The 21,753-nt window shown below is 38.3% G+C and overlaps 1 protein-coding gene across 1 annotated transcript in view; it reads left to right on the top strand.

The window, feature by feature from the left end:
- Positions 1 to 18,972, top strand: part of Pth2r (parathyroid hormone 2 receptor) — a 50,963-nt gene extending 31,991 nt beyond the window's left edge. The window contains exons 8-11 of the mRNA XM_042679215.1: positions 6,962 to 7,056; positions 14,320 to 14,458; positions 16,157 to 16,198; positions 18,446 to 18,972. Of these exons, the coding sequence (XP_042535149.1) occupies positions 6,962 to 7,056; positions 14,320 to 14,458; positions 16,157 to 16,198; positions 18,446 to 18,838 (669 nt within the window). The 3' untranslated portion in view covers positions 18,839 to 18,972. The remainder of the gene's footprint in view (positions 1 to 6,961; positions 7,057 to 14,319; positions 14,459 to 16,156; positions 16,199 to 18,445) is intronic.
- The last annotated feature ends 2,781 nt before the right edge of the window (positions 18,973 to 21,753 follow it).

Raw genomic sequence — 21,753 nt, 5'->3', positions numbered from 1 at the left:
TGGTGCTGTGGCTCAAGTGGTAAGCTCTAGCCTTGAGCAGAAGAGCTGAGAGATAGAGCCCAGAGTTCAACCAACAAACAAAAACAACAACAAAAAATGTTGACTTTAAGATACATGCTTTTTTAAGCTCTGGATTTTCATGTGGTGTGGTCTTACCAAAATAGATCTCCATGTGTACCATCACCAAATTATTTGTCCATAATTTTAAACACAAATTGGATCCCTTACTCAATTCTGGCTTTGGGTATTATTATAACTTAGATACTACTGATTGGATATGTGACATCAGAGTAAAATCTGTGGTGAGTATTTCGAAATGATATATGAGCCAGATTAAACTTAGGAGAGTTACAGGCCTTATGAGCAGTCATCTCTCTCACTCTCTCTCTCTCTCTCTCTGGACACACACAGCTTGGTACAAATGTAGGAGAAACCATTTGATTTCAGAATTTTGGAAACTAAAACTGTAGCATTGCTGCTTCCTGTGTTTTGCTGATATCTGCTAAGTTTATGCGTAAGCTAAGCATTCATTGAAAAATTATAAATTTGTCATGAAGATAATATCTCCAAATGTAACAATTTGTTCTTCACCTGCACCATCTTGATGTTGTTGAGGACGATTTTTAAATTCTTCTCTATAACTTCAAACTAAAGAGGACTGTTTCCTGATGCACAGAGAGCATGGAGCGACAGTGTGATCCTGAGCCTTGCAGAGCAGCCCTGGGGGAAGCGGAGATGCCCCCTCCACCCAGGGACAAATGACGTACCTGGCAGGCAGAAAGGTCTAGAACTAGAGACAAAGCAATCATTAATGGATTCAGCAAGTCCTTACCAAGCGAGTGTTGGATAGATCTGTACTAAGGGTCTGTAACAGCTCAAAAGAATTAAAACTGATATAAAAGAAATGCAGAATGGGAATATATGCATTTATATGCATACACATATACACCTATGTATATATACACACAAAACAATTCTAACTATGCAAATATATGTGTAATATAATATATATAACACCTATTATATATTATGTATGTTATATACACACACAACCCCCTACAATTCTAACTATGAGATTATATAGCAGGATGAGGGGGAGGAGGAAGTGAATAAGAATAATTTTGTTCAGCTATGTATGAAAATCGCAAAAAGAACCTCAGTGAAAGCTCTCGATCAGTAAGAGCTTAAAGGAGTGGAGTCAGAGAAGGCAATAGAGAAGGTTATTCCAAGCAAAACATGACACATGCCCATGTGAAATACGGTAGTGAAACCTCCTGATGCAATTAATACACACTAAAAAGTCTCCAGGATGCCATGAAAATAAATAGGCTTGAGTGTGGGGAGCATCAGAGGAGGGAAAGCTAATGAACAGAGTAAATAAGAATGAAACGTGTTTAATATAGTTTACTTGCATGTTTGAAAATAGAATAACACAATTATTTAAAGAAGAGGAATACAGCAAGGGAGGGTGCTAGATGGGGGTGTCAATCAAGATATACTGTTTATATGTGTGAAAGTGTCACAGTGACCCCCCCCTTACAACTAAGGTATGCTAATAAAAAGAAAGCAAACAGATCTGTCTTAAGGCATTTATGAGATGGCTACTTTAAAGTTAAGAATGAGGAGGATAAAGCTCCAAACTCTCATCTGGACAGTTTTGCAAAGGAAACATCTAGTAGGTGAGATCAGAACTATGAAAGGCAAATACAGTTGAATCATGGGCTTGAATCATGGGCAAAGAGTGGAGATGGATTTTACTTCGCAGTATGTGTCAAGGTGGGAATGGATGAGCCACAATGTCCATGGCTGGATGAAAGCACATCTCCAGAAAATACTGGAGATCAGACTATACAGCTGAGTGAGCATGGAATCCATGCAAAAGTATGTTGAAGTTTTCCTTAAAATTATAGTGAAACATGAAGATATTTAAGTCTGAGTTAGGCACTAATGATTCACCCCCACAATCCTAGCTACTCTGGAGGACTGTGGTTCAAATTCACTAGCTGGGAAAGGAAACTCTGTAAGACTCCATTTCCAATTAATCAGAGGCCTGGCTCAAGTGGAACAGTGCAAGGGGTGAGTAAGAAAGCTGAGCTATAGTCAAGGCCCTGAATTCAAGCATTCATACTAGGACCAAAAACAAATAAAGTCTGAAGGCACTCTGCTGGATGGATTAGGTGAACTTGTTTGGAGGAGCGAATGTCTGCTTAAGAGAGATGCCGATTACTTACTACTGTAAATAAAGGTCATAGTCCTAACAGATTAACTCTGTCATCAATTATGGTATTTGAAAGTCCTTAGAGACACTATTCACAAAGATTCCCAGGAATTAGGTGGAAACTGCTGGGAAGATGTAAGGGAGATGCGTGCTGCAGAAGATGGTGATGGTGGTCCATGGTTTTTGCTGTTCGGTGGGAATCAATCCTACACGTTCAATTCATTCAATCTATTCTCTTGGTTAAAGATGCCAGAAAGTCTCAATTTACTTCCCTGCACAATGTGTTGATTCATCTTAGATGAATTAAAATGTGAATGTGTAATAAGAACTGTATTTAAAGGGATCCAAGGAAAAGTAAAACATTGCCACCAATAAAAAATGTAAACATGGGCCTAAGTTCATGACATATCTTACCTGATGGAAGAAAAAACATTTTTTTTGTTCCAGAATAATCTTTCCTATAGTAGATACAACAAATCCATGTTCATAGAAGAAATAAAATTGGATACCTAAAACTCCGTTTTGGAACAACTCTCAGCTGCCGTTAAAGAACTAAAAGCTAATACTGGAAATCAGGGCCAGTCACTCATGCAGATATTTAAATTTATATGTGTGTGTTTGTGGGGAGAGACAGTAGTTCATTTTCGGATACCTCCTCAAAAATAAGCTGTAGAATTAAAAAAAAAGTTCAAATTGGGAAGCATTTGGAGGATATTTTTCCTGATGTTAATTTGAAATGTTATTGTAGAGATTTTGACCTTTAAATAACCCTTTAGAGACATGATGGAGCTTATAGTTTTCATTATAGATGGCGACGATTGTTAGGAAAATAGAGGTCATTAGTGCTTATTTCTTTTCCAGTCTTCATTTGTTGGCATATATTTGTATGTTTTAGATTTTTATCTCTTGACTCTTGTGTATCTAAGCTAAGAACTGATGTTGGTGGTCAACAGTTTGTAGTATTCGTCATGGGCTTGTTCATCATCTGACTCATGAGCTAGTTTCATGACTAACAAAATAGTGATTGGAGAAATCTGTGTATTGTTCAGTGCATTGAATACACAGCTTTAGATTTTCAGGATTTTACCTTGCAAATGTTTTGCCTCACACATCTGACCAAGAGTATCACAGTGTATTTTGGCAGATAGAATAAGATGGTATTTTCCATAAAGCCTTTAGGAAAAGACTAAGTGATAAGCTTAAAAAATATCCAATTGTTACGCTGTTTGTAAAATACAAAAGGAAACAAACAAATAAGGTACAAACTCCTAACTGCTGTGAAGTCAATGATTCATTTCCTCAGTTGTTACTGAAAAAGGCCCAGTCTCCAAAAACAGGGATGACTATCTAATGAAGTAAATTTTCAAAGATAGGAAAAAAGTTAATCTTCAGTGTTGGAGAGAATTGCAAAATACCAAATTAATTTTTATTAGAGGAAATTTTCCCTTCCAGAATATTTTCTTTCCTAAACATGTCTGCACTTCAGATAAAATTCAAGCTCTACCATTTACATAGATGTGACCCTAAATTACAAGTTGAATTCCAGCTGTATCTGTCATATAGATAATCAAATTATACCATTGATATTAATTAGGTTATTGCCTAAAAGTTAAAAGGTTAGTAATTCAGATCAAGATGCATATACACAAAGTAAATATAATTGAGAAAGAAGCCAAATACATGAAGTGAGTGGATGGGATATATTCAGAAGGCCTCAGAAAGGAACTATTACACAGTATCTCTCTCTGTACTGCTCTGATTTTGAAGAAGACAGGTAATACAGTAAAGGGGGAGAGGAAGAACCACACAAAACCATATTGCTGCCATCGACTGGGATATAGCCAAATGGAGCTATTGGAGAACACAGTAGTTCTTCCTGTCTAGGCACAGGATGCTGAGGGGAAGCTCTGTCCCTAGAGACGCTGCAGAGAATCTGCCCAGTGCAGGCTCCCCTGATAAAGAAGCATGAGTTGCCTAAATATACTCAGATTTCTTCCTGAGCTTTTGCTCAAGGCTAGCACTCCACCAATTGAGTCACAGCTCCACTTCTGGCTTTTCCATGGTTAATAAAACATAAGAGTCTCATGAACTTTACTGCCCCGGCTCGCTTTGAAGCACAATTCTCAGATCTCAGCTTCATGAGGAGCTAGGATCACAGACATGAGCCCACTGGTGCTTGGCTATTTATCCATCTTTTAAAGCAGCAAGTTCTCTCAATCTTGGTTTTTCTTAAATCTTTCTGTAAAATATTTGTTATTCTTTAAACTATTAAACTGCTGATTAGCTTTCAGTCAAATTTCTGGATGTTTTTCCATATTTATCTATGATATACTATCCAGAGGGAAGAGTCCTTGGTCGGGGCACTTGGTTGGGGTGCTCAATGTTGGCTCATCTGGTACCAGGTATATGTATGTCCACCTTTTCAAGGATTAAGACATGACAGATGACTGTTAATCAGATAGCTTTTCCAGCTTCAATCCCTTCCATTCAAATTACAGACTTTGTGGATGGGGAAGGGGGAAGTAAGGGCATGTGAGAACTGCCTCAGTGAAACTCTTTTGAAAAATTATATATACTTAAACACAATGAGTGAAAGTAATATAAAATAGATCTTGTTTGAAGAGTGAGTGGTGGTGGGGAGGTAAGGCCAATAGAATGAGTATGGTTAAAATACTTTCAGTACATGTGTGAAAGTTAAGTAATTGAACATGTTGAGATTGGCTTGGGAAGAGAGGGGATAAAGGAGAAATGAGCATACTAAAGGTGCATTGTATATTTATATGGACTTAACCAGCATGAAAACTCCTTGTACAATGAATTGATGCTAATAAAATCGTAGGATAAACATCTTACCATTCAGTCCTTTGCAGAGTAGTTATAAGCCTTTCTCCATTTTTTTTTTTTACCCCAGCTCTACTGAATTGCCAAGGTCTGCAGTATTAAGCAAAGAGAAAATAAGGAAATAATTTGTCTATTCAGAAACTAGCATCCATGCGATAGATAAACAACCTCACACCTAATTGTATATAAAGGTTATGTCTGTGAGCAGGATGTTATAGTGGGTGAAGATGGAAATCCACAATTCTTATGTTTTGCATCTTTTGGGCTTACTGAAGAGAAGATATGAGATTAAGCTTAAGTATTCATGATAAAAAAAAACTACTGAGACTTGGTCCGAATTCCAGCCAATAGCTGATAAATTGATAGCACAAGTCAAATCAGTTAATCTCTTTGAACTTTACTTTTGCATCTTCAATAAATGAATATGATTTGTATTAAGTGAGGCTTACAATGAGAAACTATTCAAGAATCGGCAGGTTTGATTCACTTGGGAGCATCTTGATTCTTCAGCTCAATCCTTGGGTTCTTGTAGGAGGCTGTGAAATCAACCAGAGATGCATCCAAGGATGCTGGGAGGAGGCAGGTAGTAAGCAGGGCAGTAGTTTAGGGTTGATGTAAACAATCAACTGCATCTGGGACCCAATAACCCCAATCCTCCAATTTTCAGAAATGTTTTAGAACTCCCCAAGCCAAGCTGTCTTCAAGGAATGGAGACCTTCATAGGCTCTCAGTTCAGCCCCTGCCTCTTTCATTGGCCCAGTGACTGCCTGTGGCCAGCTATATAGACCCATTATTCCCAAGTAGCAGCCAACTGCCTGAATGAAGACACTCAGGGGTTCAGATTACATCTTCTTAGGACTCCTGACATTCATGCTTTCTTCTTGCTCTTGGTTATGTTGGATCTCATCAAAGATCCTTGGACATAAAAGGACTTATTTTTTTCAATCCATTTCTATCTTCTTTTTTAAGAGGCAGAATGAGATTTTTTTTCTAGTGGTTCTTTCATCCATAACATTTGGAACTCAATTTAATTTTCTACTTGATTAGCTTTCCTTATATACTATCTTTCCTTTTAGTTTTTTTTCTTTTTTTCCCTTTAAACCTTAACATATGTCTCCCAAGATGTCTTGTATATCACAGGAAAGACAGTATCCCTAGAACAACTATTACTCATGCCTCAAATACAGAGAGAGAGGTATTACGTCTTTTTAAAAAGGGAGGTCTCATTTATATAATTCTTATTTTTTAAATCTTACAGTCTGCTATGGAGCTTCATCCAAACTTCATTTTGGAAACAAATTATATTATTTTCTGTATCTCTGGTTTCCAGTCTGTTGAAACTTTTTGATTATTTTGTTTGTTTTGCAAAGAGCAGATCAAGAACCAGTAACCTTCCACACAAAACCTGTGAGCATCTGATCATATAAAATAATATTTATCAAAGTGAACACCAGGAAATGGAAGCAAGAGGTGTTTTCCTTTGTTGCCATTTTGTTTTCTTTTCAATTGGCTTTGTTTTTTCATTTTTCTGTCTCTGGAAGGGCAAGGGGGGAGACACAGAAATGGAGGGACAAAGGGTGAACAAATGCTGCAGTGGTATTCACTAGACACTATGTTGAAAATGAACTATAGAACTTGTGGGTGGGGGTGAGAGGGAAAACTGCGAGAGAGTAGGGAAGGAGTAACATTGTTTGAAAAGAAATGTACTGTCTATCTGACTTGTATAACTGTACCATCACCTTTACAATAATAATAATGTATAAAAATTAGTAGCTTTCCAATATTTTATCTAATATTTCTTTATTCATATTTATTGGAGACTTTGAATACCATTTGTTAAATTTCTATGAACATCTTGAAGACCAATTCAGTAATTCTTTATAATATTATTTTCTCTTGCAGATGAATTTTATTCTCTTTCTGAATACAGTTAGAGTTCTAGCTACCAAAATTTGGGAGACCAATGCAGTTGGACATGACATGAGAAAGCAATACAGGTAATTCAAGAGCAGCCATCCCATGAAAGGAGATGTCTTAGTCATTATTCAGAGAACAAGTATCAGTTCATCACAAAATATCTTTAAGAGATTCAATTTATGAATGTATATCTTTCATTGGTTCAATTACATGAATTATTAGAAAAAGTAGGGGCTGGGAAGGTGGCTCAGTGGTAAAGCGCTTGCCTTGCATGCATGAGGCCCTGGGTTCGATTCCTCAGCACCACATAAGCAAAAGGAAGAAAAAAAGCCGGAAGTGGTGCTGTGGCTCAAGTAGTAGAGCGCTAGCCTTGAGCTGAAGAGCTGAGGAACAGCGCCCAGGCCCAGAGTTCAGGTCCCACGACCAGGATCCCCCCCCCCAAAAAAAGAAAAAGTATAAAATCAACATGTAAATAGCTTTAAACTTTCCTAATGTGCTTAAATTCTAACTACACTGTATCCCTTCTTATCAGGTTGGTATTTTTCAATAAATTATATGAACTCCCAGAAAATCGCTTGGTGATGAACTTAGACAATTTTATATATACTCATTATGTTATACTGAAAACAAGAAAGTGGATTCGTTGTATTGTGCTAAGAGCTTACAGCAGGTGGACTGCTGTACTGCTATAGCTTTTCTCGTGTTACGTTCCATCAGTGAAGTGTAAGACCAAAGGATGACAGAACACAAAAAGATATAGTCTCTCATTCTTCTTCATAAAGTAAGACTACTTTTTTCTCTAGCTGTGAATGTTAGCTGATTTATTTCTATATATCTAAATGACACAAATGTTCTATTCTTTGCAAAACGTTATCCACAAGATTTGAGAAACTTAGCAGAAAACAACTACTGACATCTCAAAACAGAAAATAGGTACTATTTAGAGTTCACTTGTGGGAGGATTGTATTTCATAAAAATTGAAGAGAGTAAGTTATCAAGAATTTTAATGAGCCATTGCTCCGAAGTCAGAACAACTTAAAAATTAAAAAAAATATTGTAAAGGTGATGTACAGAGGGGTTAAAGGTACACATCAGATAATGAGTACATGTCCTTTTGAACATTGACACCCCCTCTGTCATTCTCTCTTATTTCCCCCTCCCAACGCCCCTCCCTCTCAAGTTGTATAGTTCATTTCCAACATAGTGTCTAGTGAGTGTCACTGCTGACTTGGTTCACCTTTTGTCCCACCATTTCTGTGCTTCCCTTGACCCTCCTCAAAAGAGATAAACTTATATATAAGACAAATGATTCAGAAATACAAAAAAAGTGGCAAAAGGGGATGAACCACAGAAAAAAGGAAGGAAACTAAAAGAAATGCAAACAGTATAATAGACCTCTTGAAGAACAACTTTTTAATAATATAGTAGCTACAAGTTCTTGAAGTTTTAAGTTGTTGATTCAAATAAGCCATGAAAATATTTTTTTTCTAAATTAAGCATATCTTTTATTTATAGCTGAAACACATTTTGTATTATTAATGCTATCCATAAAACATAGTGGAGAATGGTTTTCTTACTTGGGATAACACTGGGGAAAGTATTTGTCAACCACTTAGAAATTCAATTAAGTATTCGGTTTCCTTGCTCTTCGGTCAATTTCTGAGAACTTCTGATCAAACCTTCTTTTTTAAGTAGATATAAGAAAATATAATTTATCTTGGTGCTACTCCTACCATGAAGGTTGAGAATTTAAATTTATATTTACTTATTTTTGTGCCTTTAAACTTTTATTTCATTATTACCTTTGTGTAACATGTTTAAATATTCTTGCTAGACTATTTAGATAGTGGCATCTAAAGCAGTAATTAGGTGGGTGCAGGTGGCTCACATCTGTAATCCTAACTACTCAGGAGGTTAACTAACATAGATCTGAGGATTACAGCTCCAAGTGAGCCCAGGCAGGAAAGGCCCTGAGATGCTTAACCAGTTAACCACTAGAAAACTGGATGTGGCCCATGGCTCAATGTAGTAGAGTGTTAACTCTGAACAAAAAAAGAGCTCAGGGACAGCACCTAGGCCCTGAGTTCAAGCCCCATAATCGAAGAGAGCAACAACAGCAGTAATTAAGCATATTTTCATGAGTAATACTCTGAAAAACTGAAAATATTTTTTTGAGCTCTGATTGTCTTTTTATGTGAGTATATACTTACAAATAGAAAAAGACTTTTGAAAAGTTCTCAAAATCTCTCAGTTGATATATTGGATTAAAACATAATTGAATGACATCAATCACTCCAAACATAGTTTCATATAGAGATAATTGTAGATTCCATGCAGTTTGTAAAAATAGTATAGAGAAAACCCACATATCTTTCAGCTAGTTTTCCCTAAAGGTAATATACTAAATATTGGGTAGTCAGCTATTTTCAAACCACATTGATATTAAGATAATCTATCAGACTTAACAAAAAAGATGATACATTTTCTCCCTTTTAAACTATAATTCAGTTTGTTTACAAAGTAAAAAAAGAGTTCAGGATTAGAAATATGTAAGGGCTATAAGAATAAAAAATTCAATGCAAAAGAACATTTTAGGTAACTTGGCTTTCTATTATTGTTAAACAAAATATTTAATGTTTGTTATTTTGGAATAAATCCCACTTGTACTTACTATATAGTACATAGTAAAGAGGACAGCTCTTAAGATGGCATCACCACTAACTATAATTTTAAGTGAACACTTTCTTTTTCTGTCCCTCTGTTATCACTTGGAAATGTGATAATAATGGCTATCTCATATGGTTTTCAAAGTAAAATTATACAGCCAGTACAGGATCATGATGCTGACTGGTCATTTGTTTCATTTGCTGAGACCAAGGCCCCAAATTGACTTCTTTGTATTCTTCTCATGGGATTGACTTTGGACACACACAATCCATTCCCATATTTCCAGCAAGCCAGAACACTGTTCGTTATAATATTCCTGGATCATCTCAAGAGATGCCTGGGATTTCTTCCAGTATCCAGCTGTAAAGATGGACCAGATGGACCGTGAGGAACATCAGTGCTGAGGATTCATGTGTTCCCACAGTTACACAAATGGACAATGACTTGCTTGTCATACTTGGCATTTGTCCCTACTTTAATCCATTCACTGTCATTGCTAGATCACTTCTAAATGAACTTGTGCAGCACACTTGAAATATTTTACTTAACTACAATCAATGAAGGAGGGAGCAAAAATTAAAGCTAGTTAAAAACAAACTTAACCTACAGTCAGATAATAAATGTGAAATGAATTTATAAGTGGATAAAAGCTAGCAAAACTCACCAATGTATACTGGACTGCCATTAGTGGCATTCATTTTTTTTTTTTTTTTTTGGTCGTGGGGCTTGAACTCTGGACCTGGATGCTGTCCCTGCACTCTTCAGTTCAAGGAGAGCACTCTACCGCTTGAGCCAGAGCACCACTTCTGGTTTTCTAGTGGTTTATTGGAGATAAGAGTCTCACGGATGTTCCTGCCCGGGCTGGCTTTGAACCGCAATCCTCAGATCTCAGCCTCCTGAGTAGCTAGGATTATAGGCATAAGCCACTGGCACCCGGCTTGCCATTAGTGGCATTCTATAGGATACAATTTGTATTTCTGTGGACAGTAATGACATACTGTGATCCACTGATTTCTAAGATGTCTCTCAAGATTACTAGCCCATGATTTGCTTGCATAATCTTTCCCCCTAATTTCTCACTTTGAGTATGGGCAAGATCCACGATGAGGTAGTTGATTTCTCTTGGACTAGTTTACAGTATATTGGAAAAGGCATGGTCTAGTTCCTCCTATAGCATGTTGCAATGTTATGTAGACACTCTCTTGACCCTGAGAATTCTCCTGCTGGCTTTAATTAAGTCATCTTTTGTATGGTGGAGGGCTGATGGACAGTTTGTAGGAACTATGGCAGAGTTGATGGTCAGCAGAAAGCCTTACAACTGCAAGGGATGGAGATGTTCTAGGAATTCATATGAGTTTACAAGAGAAACCTGAGGTTTGGATGAAAACTCAACCCTACACCTTTATTTCAAGCAGGTAAGGCCCTGCCAGAAAGACCCAATTATGCTGTGCTTGGATTTCTGGCATTTTTTGAAATTTTAGAGCAAATATATAGCATTATTTCAAGCCAGAAAATTTTATAGTCATTTGTTATACAATAGTAGAAAAAGGAATACAGTTATGATGTTTTCTACATATTAACTTTTTTTGGGGAGGGGGTCCGGTCATGGGGCCTGAACTCTGGGCCTGGGCGCTCTCCCTCAGCTCTTCAGCTCAAGGCTGGCACTCTGCCACTTGAGCCACAGCGCCACTTCCAGCTTTTTTCTTTTTGCTTATGTGGGGCTGAGGAATCGAGCCCAGGGTCTCATGCATGCAAGGCAAGCACTCTACCACTGAGCCACCTTCCCAGCCCCTCTACATATTAAGTTTTATCTGTACCAAACTCTGAGGATTTAGTCATAGAGATAAACCTCAGAATTAATGAATTAATTAATGCAGATTTAATTAATGGGTTATCTAATGAATTTCATTGAAGAATGCAATTTTTCCTTAGTCTGCATTGAACCAAATTGTGTCTAAACTCTTGCATTTGTGAACATTTCACAGTTTACTGTTTTTCTTTCTTTCTTTTGTTTTAATTTTTGTCTCCAGGCATACTCAGTAGAAGTCAAAATTAGCTCAATTTGTATAACAATCACCAGGGGGATTTACCCTTTAAGACAGAGCATATAATTGTCCTTGTAGAGTGACGTTAGACAAGACTTCTAAGACTGAAAGTCCAGTAATGTCATCCTCCTGTATCTGATTAAACTGAATTCAAACACCATGAAGGTCTACAAAGTGTCCCACCAGTCTTCAATTCATGGGAAGCGAGGATGCTCAGTTGAGATTTAAGGGGAAGACAAGCACAACTAAGCATTAGTCAGATCAGAGAAACCCATTACTTGCCAGGTATGCTGTCTCAAATGAAGGGCTCAGTGTGGAACTCTAAAATTAAATGGACTATAAGTAGGCAAAATATGTGGTATAAAGCTAGTAGCAGAGGTTAAAGCCCACCGGCTACAGAGAACGCTCTGACAGTCAGGTAAATGGAGCTGAGCTACAAGGCAAGGATGGTCCTGTGACAAATGAGAGTTAAGATTGGCAACACAGAAGGAAGTATAGAAAATGTGCAACTCCGGACATTGAAATTAGCCCTTCCAATATGGTTTTGTGGGATTCTCTAGCTTCTGTATGTGTTGGAAAGAAGGAAAAGATGTCAAGTCTATGTATGAGAATATGGTTCCTAGTGAAACCCTAAAACAGTATAGCTTGTGTTCATATGGACTCCTGAACTTTGTTTTCTTATTTCGGAGATCAGAAAACTGAATTGCTATCACAGAGGTCATGAAATTGAGAATCTGAATCCAGGTTTTCTTAGTCTTAGTGTGACCCAGGTAGCTTATTTACAAGAAGAAAAATCAATAAAGAAAGGAGTTAGGGGAAAGACTGATGAGAATGGAAGAATGTTGAATTGTTTGAGGTTACTAGGGTGAAAATGACTCAGAGAGGAAAAATCAAATTTGAGAAATAAGACAGAAGCCACACATGGAAATTTCTTGGATAAAAAGTGTAAGAAAAACAGTATTAACCAGCAATCAGCAAGGTATGTACTTGGGTGTGCTGGTTACTTACTGTTGTAAGATGAAGCACCATGGAGTTAGTGGCTTAAAAACAACATGCTAGCTATTTCAGTTACAGTAGGTCAAGAATTTGGGTGTGGGTCCTCAGCTTCAGGTATAACAAGACTACAATTGAGAAGCCAGTTGGGGCTATGGTCTCATGTGATGGCTGGATGGTGGGAGAATGTACCTCTGAGACCACGTGACTGTTAGCAGATTCAGGTACTTGTTGGCTAATGATCAGATGACACTTGATTCTTACCACATGGACCACTCAAAAGACCAGTTCATACAACATGGCAGCCAGCTTGCTTCACCAAAAAAGTTAGAATCTTACACACCACAAACCACAGAAGCAACATGTTGCCATCTTTGCCACCATCTTTGGTTAGAAGCCAGTCCTCCTTCCTGCCTACCCTTAGGAAGAAAACAACAAGGGCACAGATAGCCAAAGGTGAGGATCTTGGGGGACATTTAGAATAAGCAATAAACGTGTCTGAATTAGTCAGAGCTCTCCAGAGAGCCAGAACCAATAAGCCACATTAATACAGATGCATATTCATGTACAAGTGGATAGAAAGATAGATAGATAGATAGATAGATAGATAGATAGATAGATAGATAGATGGATAGATAGATAGATAGATAGAGGTAGATAGATACAGGTAATATGATGAGAGGTTTCCTAGGGAAATTAGCTCATGTGATCTGGAGCTGAGAAGTCATGTATATAGTAAGTGTCCTGCAAGCCCAACACCAGAACATGGTGCCGTTTGAGTCCAAAATTCTTAGAAACATGGAGACAAGTGGTGCATCACCCAGTCCAGTGCAAAGGCCCCAAATTAAAGGACTATTGGTGCAAGTCTCAGAGTCCAGTGGATGGAGAAGATGGAACCAGATGCTCAAAGGGCAGAAGAGTGTTCTAGCTGTGGAAGGTATATGAAAATGTATATGAAAGGCTAACAGAGAGAAATAATGTCAATCAAAGCACCTAGGTTGAAAACAATAAACCTGAGGCTTCCTTGAGCTCTAGATTACTTGAGAGAGAATATATACCATTTGATCAAAAGGCAGGAGGAAATGATCATATGCAACTCATAAGAAAAATATATAGTGTATTATCTTGCCCATGTAATTGTAACCCCTCTGTATAGTATTTTCACAATAAAAAAAGAAAAATATATAGTGTCTCCAGGAGTAATTGACTTCTCAGGAGAACTGAACAAGCCAAATGCTCCCTGTCACAGTGAAGGCAATTCCCATGGGTGGAGGAAATACTTCTCTAAAACTCAGGAAAATAAACAAAAAAATTAACAATTTTTTTTACAAAGAGTATTCTATAATCAAGAGAAATGTAAATAGCATTAGGGATATTTAATGTAAATAGCATTAGGGATATTATGAGAGGTGAGAATTAACCATCTGATTTCATATAAGAGTGATAAGGAGGTGAGGAAAGAGAAAACACACACACACACACACACACACACACACACACACACACTGACTTCCAGAAGTGGTAGGATCTGAAGACTGAGTTCACAGTCAGCGCTTGTGAACCTCTTGAGCTTGCTGCATCTCCTGAACCATGTTCTAGGTTGGTGAATTGAAAGGAGTTTGGCTTCTCTCTTTCAGGAAGCTTGCGAAATCAACACTGGTCCTGGTCCTGGTGTTTGGAGTGCATTACATCGTATTCATCTGCCAGCCCCACTCCTTCACTGGGCTCTGGTGGGAGATCCGCATGCACTGTGAGCTCTTCTTCAACTCCTTTCAGGTGAGCAGGGGAGCCTTGCCATACGGTTCTCATAGTCTCCTTCATCCTCTTTCTTGGCCCCGCTGTCTGGCTTAGATGCACCTGTGGTTTGCAAGTCTGACATGACAGTATTCTGTGGCACTTTTACTTTTTCTTCCTGGAGGTCAGGCTAAATGTTTTGGACCTCTTCAGGAACAGCTCTGGAGGTGTTTGTCCCGTCAACAAGTCTGGGCTGCAAGATAAGACTGTGATTGTTGTTAAAATATGGAATTTCTGCAGAGCAAAGGACTCTGCTTTTGTGTATAGAAAATAAATGAAAGCAGAACATGAATATAGGGAGGAGGGGGAAAAGGGAAAGGGAGAATAAAAGGAAGAAAAGGTTGCTGTCCTCCATTTTATCTTGTTTGAAACAGGAGCATCATCTTCTCTTCCTGAGTCCCTTTACCTTGTTCCCCTAAAGGATTTTTTTTTTGTCGGTCATGGGGCCTGAACTCTGGGCCTGGGTGCTGTCCCTCAGCTCTTCAGCTCAAGGCTAGTGCTCTACAACTTGAGCCAAACACCACTTCCAGCCTTTTCTGTTTATGTGTGCTGAGGAATTGAACCCAGGACCTCATGCATGCAAGGCAAGCACTTTAAGCATATGATTTGACCATGTTACTTACTTACCAAAAATATCCAAAGGTTTCCTTACACTCAGAACAAAATTCAAATGCCAGTTCCTGGCAGATACAGCCCTGTGTGACATGGAGCCTGCCTGCCATTCGTCTGATCTCATACTACATTTCCTTTTTTTATTTTTTAAAATTTTATTATAAAGATGCTGTACAGAAGGGTTACAGTTACAAGAGTAAGCAATGAGTACATTACTTGTTGATCATTGTTACCCCTTCCCTTCCTTGTTATTGTCCCACTATTGTGTACCTTAGCATGTTCAGCCCCCAGAATGCTCTACCACTCCACATTTGCGTTTCCTTAAGGGGCCCCCCACTTACTGCTCTCTGGAAGTATCTCTCCTCTCTCTCCTCTCCTTCACAAAACTGGCTTTTTGTTCTTGTCACTCAAACCAGCTGAAATGTCACTCCCTTGGAGAGGTCTTTGTTGAGTTCTTCACTGAATATATGCACCCCATCGTTCTCCGTAACAATGTTTATTTTACTGGCATAACCCTTATCACCTCATTTTTCTCATATGGCTCTTTCTTTGTATTTTATCCATGTCGCTTTGCTTCTAGAACTGTTTTGTTTACATCAGTACATGCCTGTCTCATGTTGAGCAGCTCTTAACACACCATTGAGCTTAACAGATATTTTTGAGTGAATGAAAAGACTTCTTTGTGTTCTTGCCATAATACTCTACGCCTGGAGTTTTTTTAGCATTCACCACATATAAACATACTTTTCCAAGCAGGGGATGGGTATTTATGTGATCTTTGAGTGTGGCAATAGAAAAGTAAGTAGTATAATAGAAATCAGTTCTGTGTGTAAGGGAATAAAATACTCCAATTGCATTTGCTAGCTTGGTTCAGCTAACAATATGGAAACAATTCTAATGTAAATGTAAGGATGTGGAAACAGTAGGGGACAATCATTTGTATAATTATCTGAAGGAATCATTAGAACAGAGGTTCAACTTCTGCAGTTTGATATTAGACACTTCGATGCCATGAGCTTCATGAGTTGTCAGTAAGCTAAGTATCTTTTTTTTTTTTTAATTCTACAGGGTTTTTTTGTGTCTATCATCTACTGCTACTGCAATGGAGAGGTATGTCTGAAGGAACTCAAGACATAGGATGGTGCTAACTCCAAATATGTTTGTATTTAGTCCGTTTTGTCTTGCTATCAGAGCACACTTAAGATTTGACCATTAATGAAGAACAAAGGCTCATTTCTTGCAACTCTACAAGCCGATAAACCAAAGGTCAAGGCGCCTTAATCTGACGAGGACATTTTTGCTGCATCATTCCATGGCAGAATGCAAAAGGCAAGAGGGCTTAATGGCAGAGAGAGCAAGAGATCAAGAGATCACACTTATAGACTCAAGTCTGTAAGACTCAATGGGTTTTAGTCAGGCATGATGGCAGAGCCCTCAGACCTAAACCGCTCCAAACACCTTCCTACCTTCCTTGGGAATAAAATTTTTTAGCATAGGACCTGGGAAGGGACACTTTAAAACCACAGTAATTTGTAATTGGTCCTTACAGGGTCACCTTACTCTCTTTAGAATATTTCCAGTTTGTATAAGAAAGAACAGTTAGGAGAAGGGAAATACTTTAACCACAGTTATTTTGAAAGTGTAAGCATTGATGTAAATAAGCTAATGTCTTCCTCTTCCAGCACTTTTGTCAATTCAGTTGGCAATTGCCAAGTTTAAAAACAGCTCACTCTACTAGAGACTGATACTTGCATGGACGCTGGGCTTTGTATTCCACTCAATGGCAGAATTCACATTTTGATAATTCTAAAGGTAAAAACTGGTTAGGAGATAGTTTATTTAAGAGTTGTACAGAGGGAATTAACCCTGTTGGATGACACATTTTATCTGTAAGCTTTAACAAATCCTGCTGTTGAGTGAGTTGCCATCATTTCTGTCTCTCAAAATTTCCATTTGCAGAAATTTTCATAAGTGCAAAGATACTTGTGATTGCTATATGTGTCTAATTACACTGAGGGGATCACATTGTGGAACGGTAAAGCCAGTCTTCCCAGAAAAAAAAAAAAAAGCTTAAATAATAACTCATCAATTCCCTGATTTACTTTGTATTGTTTTTACTGTGTTTTGCAGGAAAGGTAAGTAAGTAGGTCTCTTTATTTATATTTATTTATTTTTTTTAAGTAGTTGCATGAAGGGATTTCAGTTCAACATTCCAGTTTATGAGTATAATTTATCTGAATCAACGTCACTCCTCTTCATTACTCCCTCCCATCTCTCTCTATTCAACTCATCTCCTTGACTTACCCGGTTTCATTTTCACATACGAATATTGACTGCTGTGATTGCATTCACCAACCTCTTTTTGCTCCATTGGTGTATCTCCCTCCCCTTAACTGCATCTCTCTGCCAACAGCACATTTTCTAGCTTCCTATAAAGTCTAGTGATTATTGTTGGCCCAGGTGGACAGATAGGAGTTTGTTTTCAGGTGCTATTAGCATACCAGGTTTTGAGTGCTTCCCTTGTACTGTTACTTGGAAGTAACAGTAGGATCAAATCCTCAGTGGTAGCAATGGAATCAAAAGCCTCATTCCATTAAGAGTGTAGTTCATGGGCTAAATTTGTGGCTCAAGTACTAGATCACTTGCTTAGCATGCTTGAGGACACAGATTCAATTCCCAGTACTGCTAATTAAACAGACAAACAAAAACCCAGGGAAGTTTGGACCTTGTTTCTCCCAAGCAGACTCAGAGAGAGAAAAAACTTTCTCTTGTCACTGCAACTCAATGAAATGGCTCTCAGGCCTTTATAAGAAAAGCTTCTGTGCTGCCAGAACTACATATTTATAATTCTGAGTCCACCATAGTAAATATTTTAGGAAAGCAGGTTGGGGAACTCTTATCCAAAGTGATGGCTTAAACAAGCAGCCAGACTTTCAAGAGGTTGGGGGCCCATATGAGGGCACAACTTTCTACTGCTGTTTAAAGCTCTGGGAAAGTTTGTTCAGGTATCTGTATTACGCAAAGTTCTGTGGTCCTCTTTCCATTATTTACCTCTTCTCTTCCAACCAAAATTGGTTTCCCCCTGTCCCAAGGCTGATATTTGTATTTACTTCTATGTAAATACCATGTAAAGTACAAGGGACATGTCCCTTTACTTTCCAAGCCACTTTCTATCTCCAGAATGGTCGCTTATTCCAAAAGTGAGGCTGAGAAGAAAACGATCTCTACATGTCTAAAGTCTCTGCCCCACAGAGGGACTTCAGTTAGTATCAGTAAAATCAAGGCAAACATCCTTGTAACAAACGTCCTGGACCTCCCTTATTGTTTCTGATGTAGAACACATTTCTTGTGGTTTAGGTTCAAGGTGAGGTGAAGAAGATGTGGAGTAGGTGGAACCTATCCATCAACTGGAAAAGGACGCCATCCTGCGGCGGCCAGAGGTATGGCTCAGTACTCACTACCGTGACTCACAGCAGCATTAGCCAGTCTCACATGGGAGCTAGCACTCGCATGGTGCTCATCTCTGGCAAGCAGGCCAAGACTGCCAGCAGACTGCCTGAGAGCCATATGACTTTACCTGGCTATGTCTGGAGTGGTTCGGATCAGGACTGCTCACCACTCTCCATCCAGGAGATGAAGGAGGGTGAGGGGAGGCAGGGAGGTGATATTCCAGTGGAAGCGTCTTCCAGGCCTTTGGAATTTATCCTGGACTCTGAAAGTTGCAAACGAGAAGCAGAGGATGCCATCTGAGTCAACACTTCTGACATCAATTGTCTGGTGATTCTGCTTGTACAGGGAAGGGTTGGCTGGCATTCCTCACCTTGAGCCTGAAAAAAAATCGAGTGAAAAGGTTATTCAACTGTTTCCAGTTTCCATGAATTGTCTTCTGCGACTACTCTAAGACACAAAAGGGAAAGTATCAGAGGAAAAATATACTGCTTTATTTTGACATCACACTCTTTTCTGAATTGATGGTGGTTCATTTTGCTTTGTGGTGGTGTTTTTTTAATTGTTATTTTTGGGTAGATAAAAGTTGCTTGGCTCTAAATAGCAGCCTAAATATGACACAGATGATTTTGTGCTATTTTTCTTGTATGAAATAAGTGTTCCTTTTCTCCTTCTGTACTTTAGTGTACTTTAATCTTAAACTTTAGTGTACTTCTGTCATTGTACCCATTGCATCTGAGCACAGGAGCAATGAAGGTCTGAAAAATGTATGTGGAAACATTAAAGCACAAAGAGCAAGTATACATTGGAAAAGTAGTTGACTGGGCATTAATACAATGATAAATATATGATATGTATGTTTGTCTCTTTCTGGGAACAGAGGAAGTTGCTTATAAAAGAGTGCTTCTTATAGACCTCTTTCTGAATTTTCCCTTTGTGATGGTTAAACCTCAGCCCTTTGTGATGTGTGAGATGTCAAAGGTTCTCAATTGGCCAGCTTATATCTACAAATGGATTGTTTGTGTTCATTTATACTGAAACAAAATTACACTCTATATAATATTTTTCTCTGCAGATGACATGTGGGATAAATTAAAAGTTTGCTTTTAAAATGCATTTTTTGAATTATTTCTAAAAATTTCCTTTTAGAGGCTCACATTCTTATTTTTTCTTTTTATTGAAAAGGTGATGAGCGGGGGTTACAGTGACATAAGTAAGGCAATAAGTACATTTGTTTTTAATCATTGCTACCTCATCCCTCTTTATCTCCCACTTATCCCTCTTTATTCCCCTCCCCTCCAGATTGTAATGCTCATATCCAATATAGTGTCAAGTGAGTATCAATGTTACTATGGTTCATCTGTTGTCCTGCTGTTTCTGCGATTCCCTTTCCCATCCACATATTGCACTGTCTATTGTGCAAAACATGAGGTCCAAAAACCTAACACAAACGAAGAAAAAAAAAAGAGAGAGAAAAAGAACAAATTATACACCGGGTCTAATGAGAAACTCTTATTTCCATAAGTTGGAGTTCATGTTAATATACTTCATTATATATAGCCCTTTGCACTAAGCATTTGGGTTATTGAGATCCCCTGTTAAGAATATCATATACATATTCTAGTTCTTACAAATGAGGGAGATAGGGTGACCTACTTTTCTCTGGGTCTGGCTTACTTAATATAAATTTTTCCAAGTCTTTCCATTTCCTTATGAATGGAACAATATTACTCTTCCTGATGAAAGCATGGAATTCCATTGTGTATAGGTACCACATTTTCTTTTCTTTTCTTTTTTAATTTAATTTAATTTTATTTGTGAACATACTGTACAGAGGGGTTACAATTACATGGGCAGGATAATGCGTACATTTCTTACCAAGCATTGCAGCCTCCTCCTTTGGTTTACCCTTCACATCCCTTCCCAGCCTCCCCCCTCCCCCCCAATCCCAATCCTTCTGCTTCCCCCCCTTCTCCCCCCACCCCCCCCCCCCCCCCCCGCCCCGCACCGACGTTGTAAAGCTCATTTTGGACATGACAACTTGTACTTCTCACTGTTGCAACAGGTCCACCTGTATCCTTAAACAACTGGTTTTTCCCCATCTCCTCCACAAGTTATACTGACATCAAATATAGTGAAAGCGGGGGTTACACTGTGGGGGAGGGACATACAAAGCAACAAAGAGATAATCTTATAAATGCATTAGAAACACATGCATGAAAGAAAAAAACATTAAAATACATATCTAAGGGTTCATTTTCCTGACATCACATTATCTGACCTTTTCCGCTTGACTCATACATATACTAGATATTGCAAATAAGGGAAACCATGGGACCTATTTTCTTTGGGCCTGGCTTACTTCACTTAATATAATTTTTTCCAAGTTTTTCCATTTCCTAACAAATGGGGCAATGTCATTCTTTCTGATGCAGGCATAGAATTCCATTGTGTATATATATACCACATTTTCTTGATCCATTCATCTACTGAGGGGCATCTGGGTTGGTTCCATATCTTAGCTATGGTAAATAATGCTGCAATAAACATTGTTGTGCTGGTAGCTTTAGTGTGGTCTTGTTTGTAAACATTTGGGTAAATGCCCAAAAGTGGGATTGCTGGGTCATAAGGGAGTTCTATGTGAAGTCTTTTGAGGAACCTCCATACTGTTTTCCAAAGTGGTTGAACAAGTTTACATTCCCACCAACAATGAAGTAAGGTTCCTTTCTGTCCACATCCCCTCCTGCATCTGTTGTTGTTAGAGTTCTTGATTTTTGCCGTTCTAACTGGGGTGAGGTGATATCTCAATGTTGTTTTGATTTGCATTTCTTTTATGGCTAGGGATGTTGAACATTTCTTCATGTGTCTATTGGCCATCCTTCTTCCTTCTTCAGAGAAGTTTCTTTTTAAGTCTTTCACCCACGTATTTATTGGGCAGTTGTTTCTTTGAGGATTTGTTGTTGGGGGGTTTAATTTTTTGAGTTCCAAGTATATTTTAGATATGAGACCCTTGTCTGTTGTATGGCTAGTAAAGATCTTCTCCCAATCCGTGGGCTTTCTATTGATCTTGCTAGCTATGTCATTTGCCCTGCAGAAGCTCTGCAACTTTATGCAATCCCATTTGTCCAACCTTTCTTTGATTTGTTGTGTTTCCGGGTCTCTATTCAAAAAATTTCGGCCTGAGCCAAGGAGACCTAGGGTTTCTCCTATTCCATCCT

This window comes from Dipodomys spectabilis, unplaced genomic scaffold (assembly GCF_019054845.1).
Source record: "Dipodomys spectabilis isolate Male_0828 unplaced genomic scaffold, ASM1905484v1 ptg000051l, whole genome shotgun sequence".
Classification (NCBI taxonomy): domain Eukaryota; kingdom Metazoa; phylum Chordata; class Mammalia; order Rodentia; family Heteromyidae; genus Dipodomys; species Dipodomys spectabilis.
The sequence above is the reverse complement of the archived record's forward strand: the minus strand, read 5'-3'. Positions and strand labels throughout refer to the sequence as shown.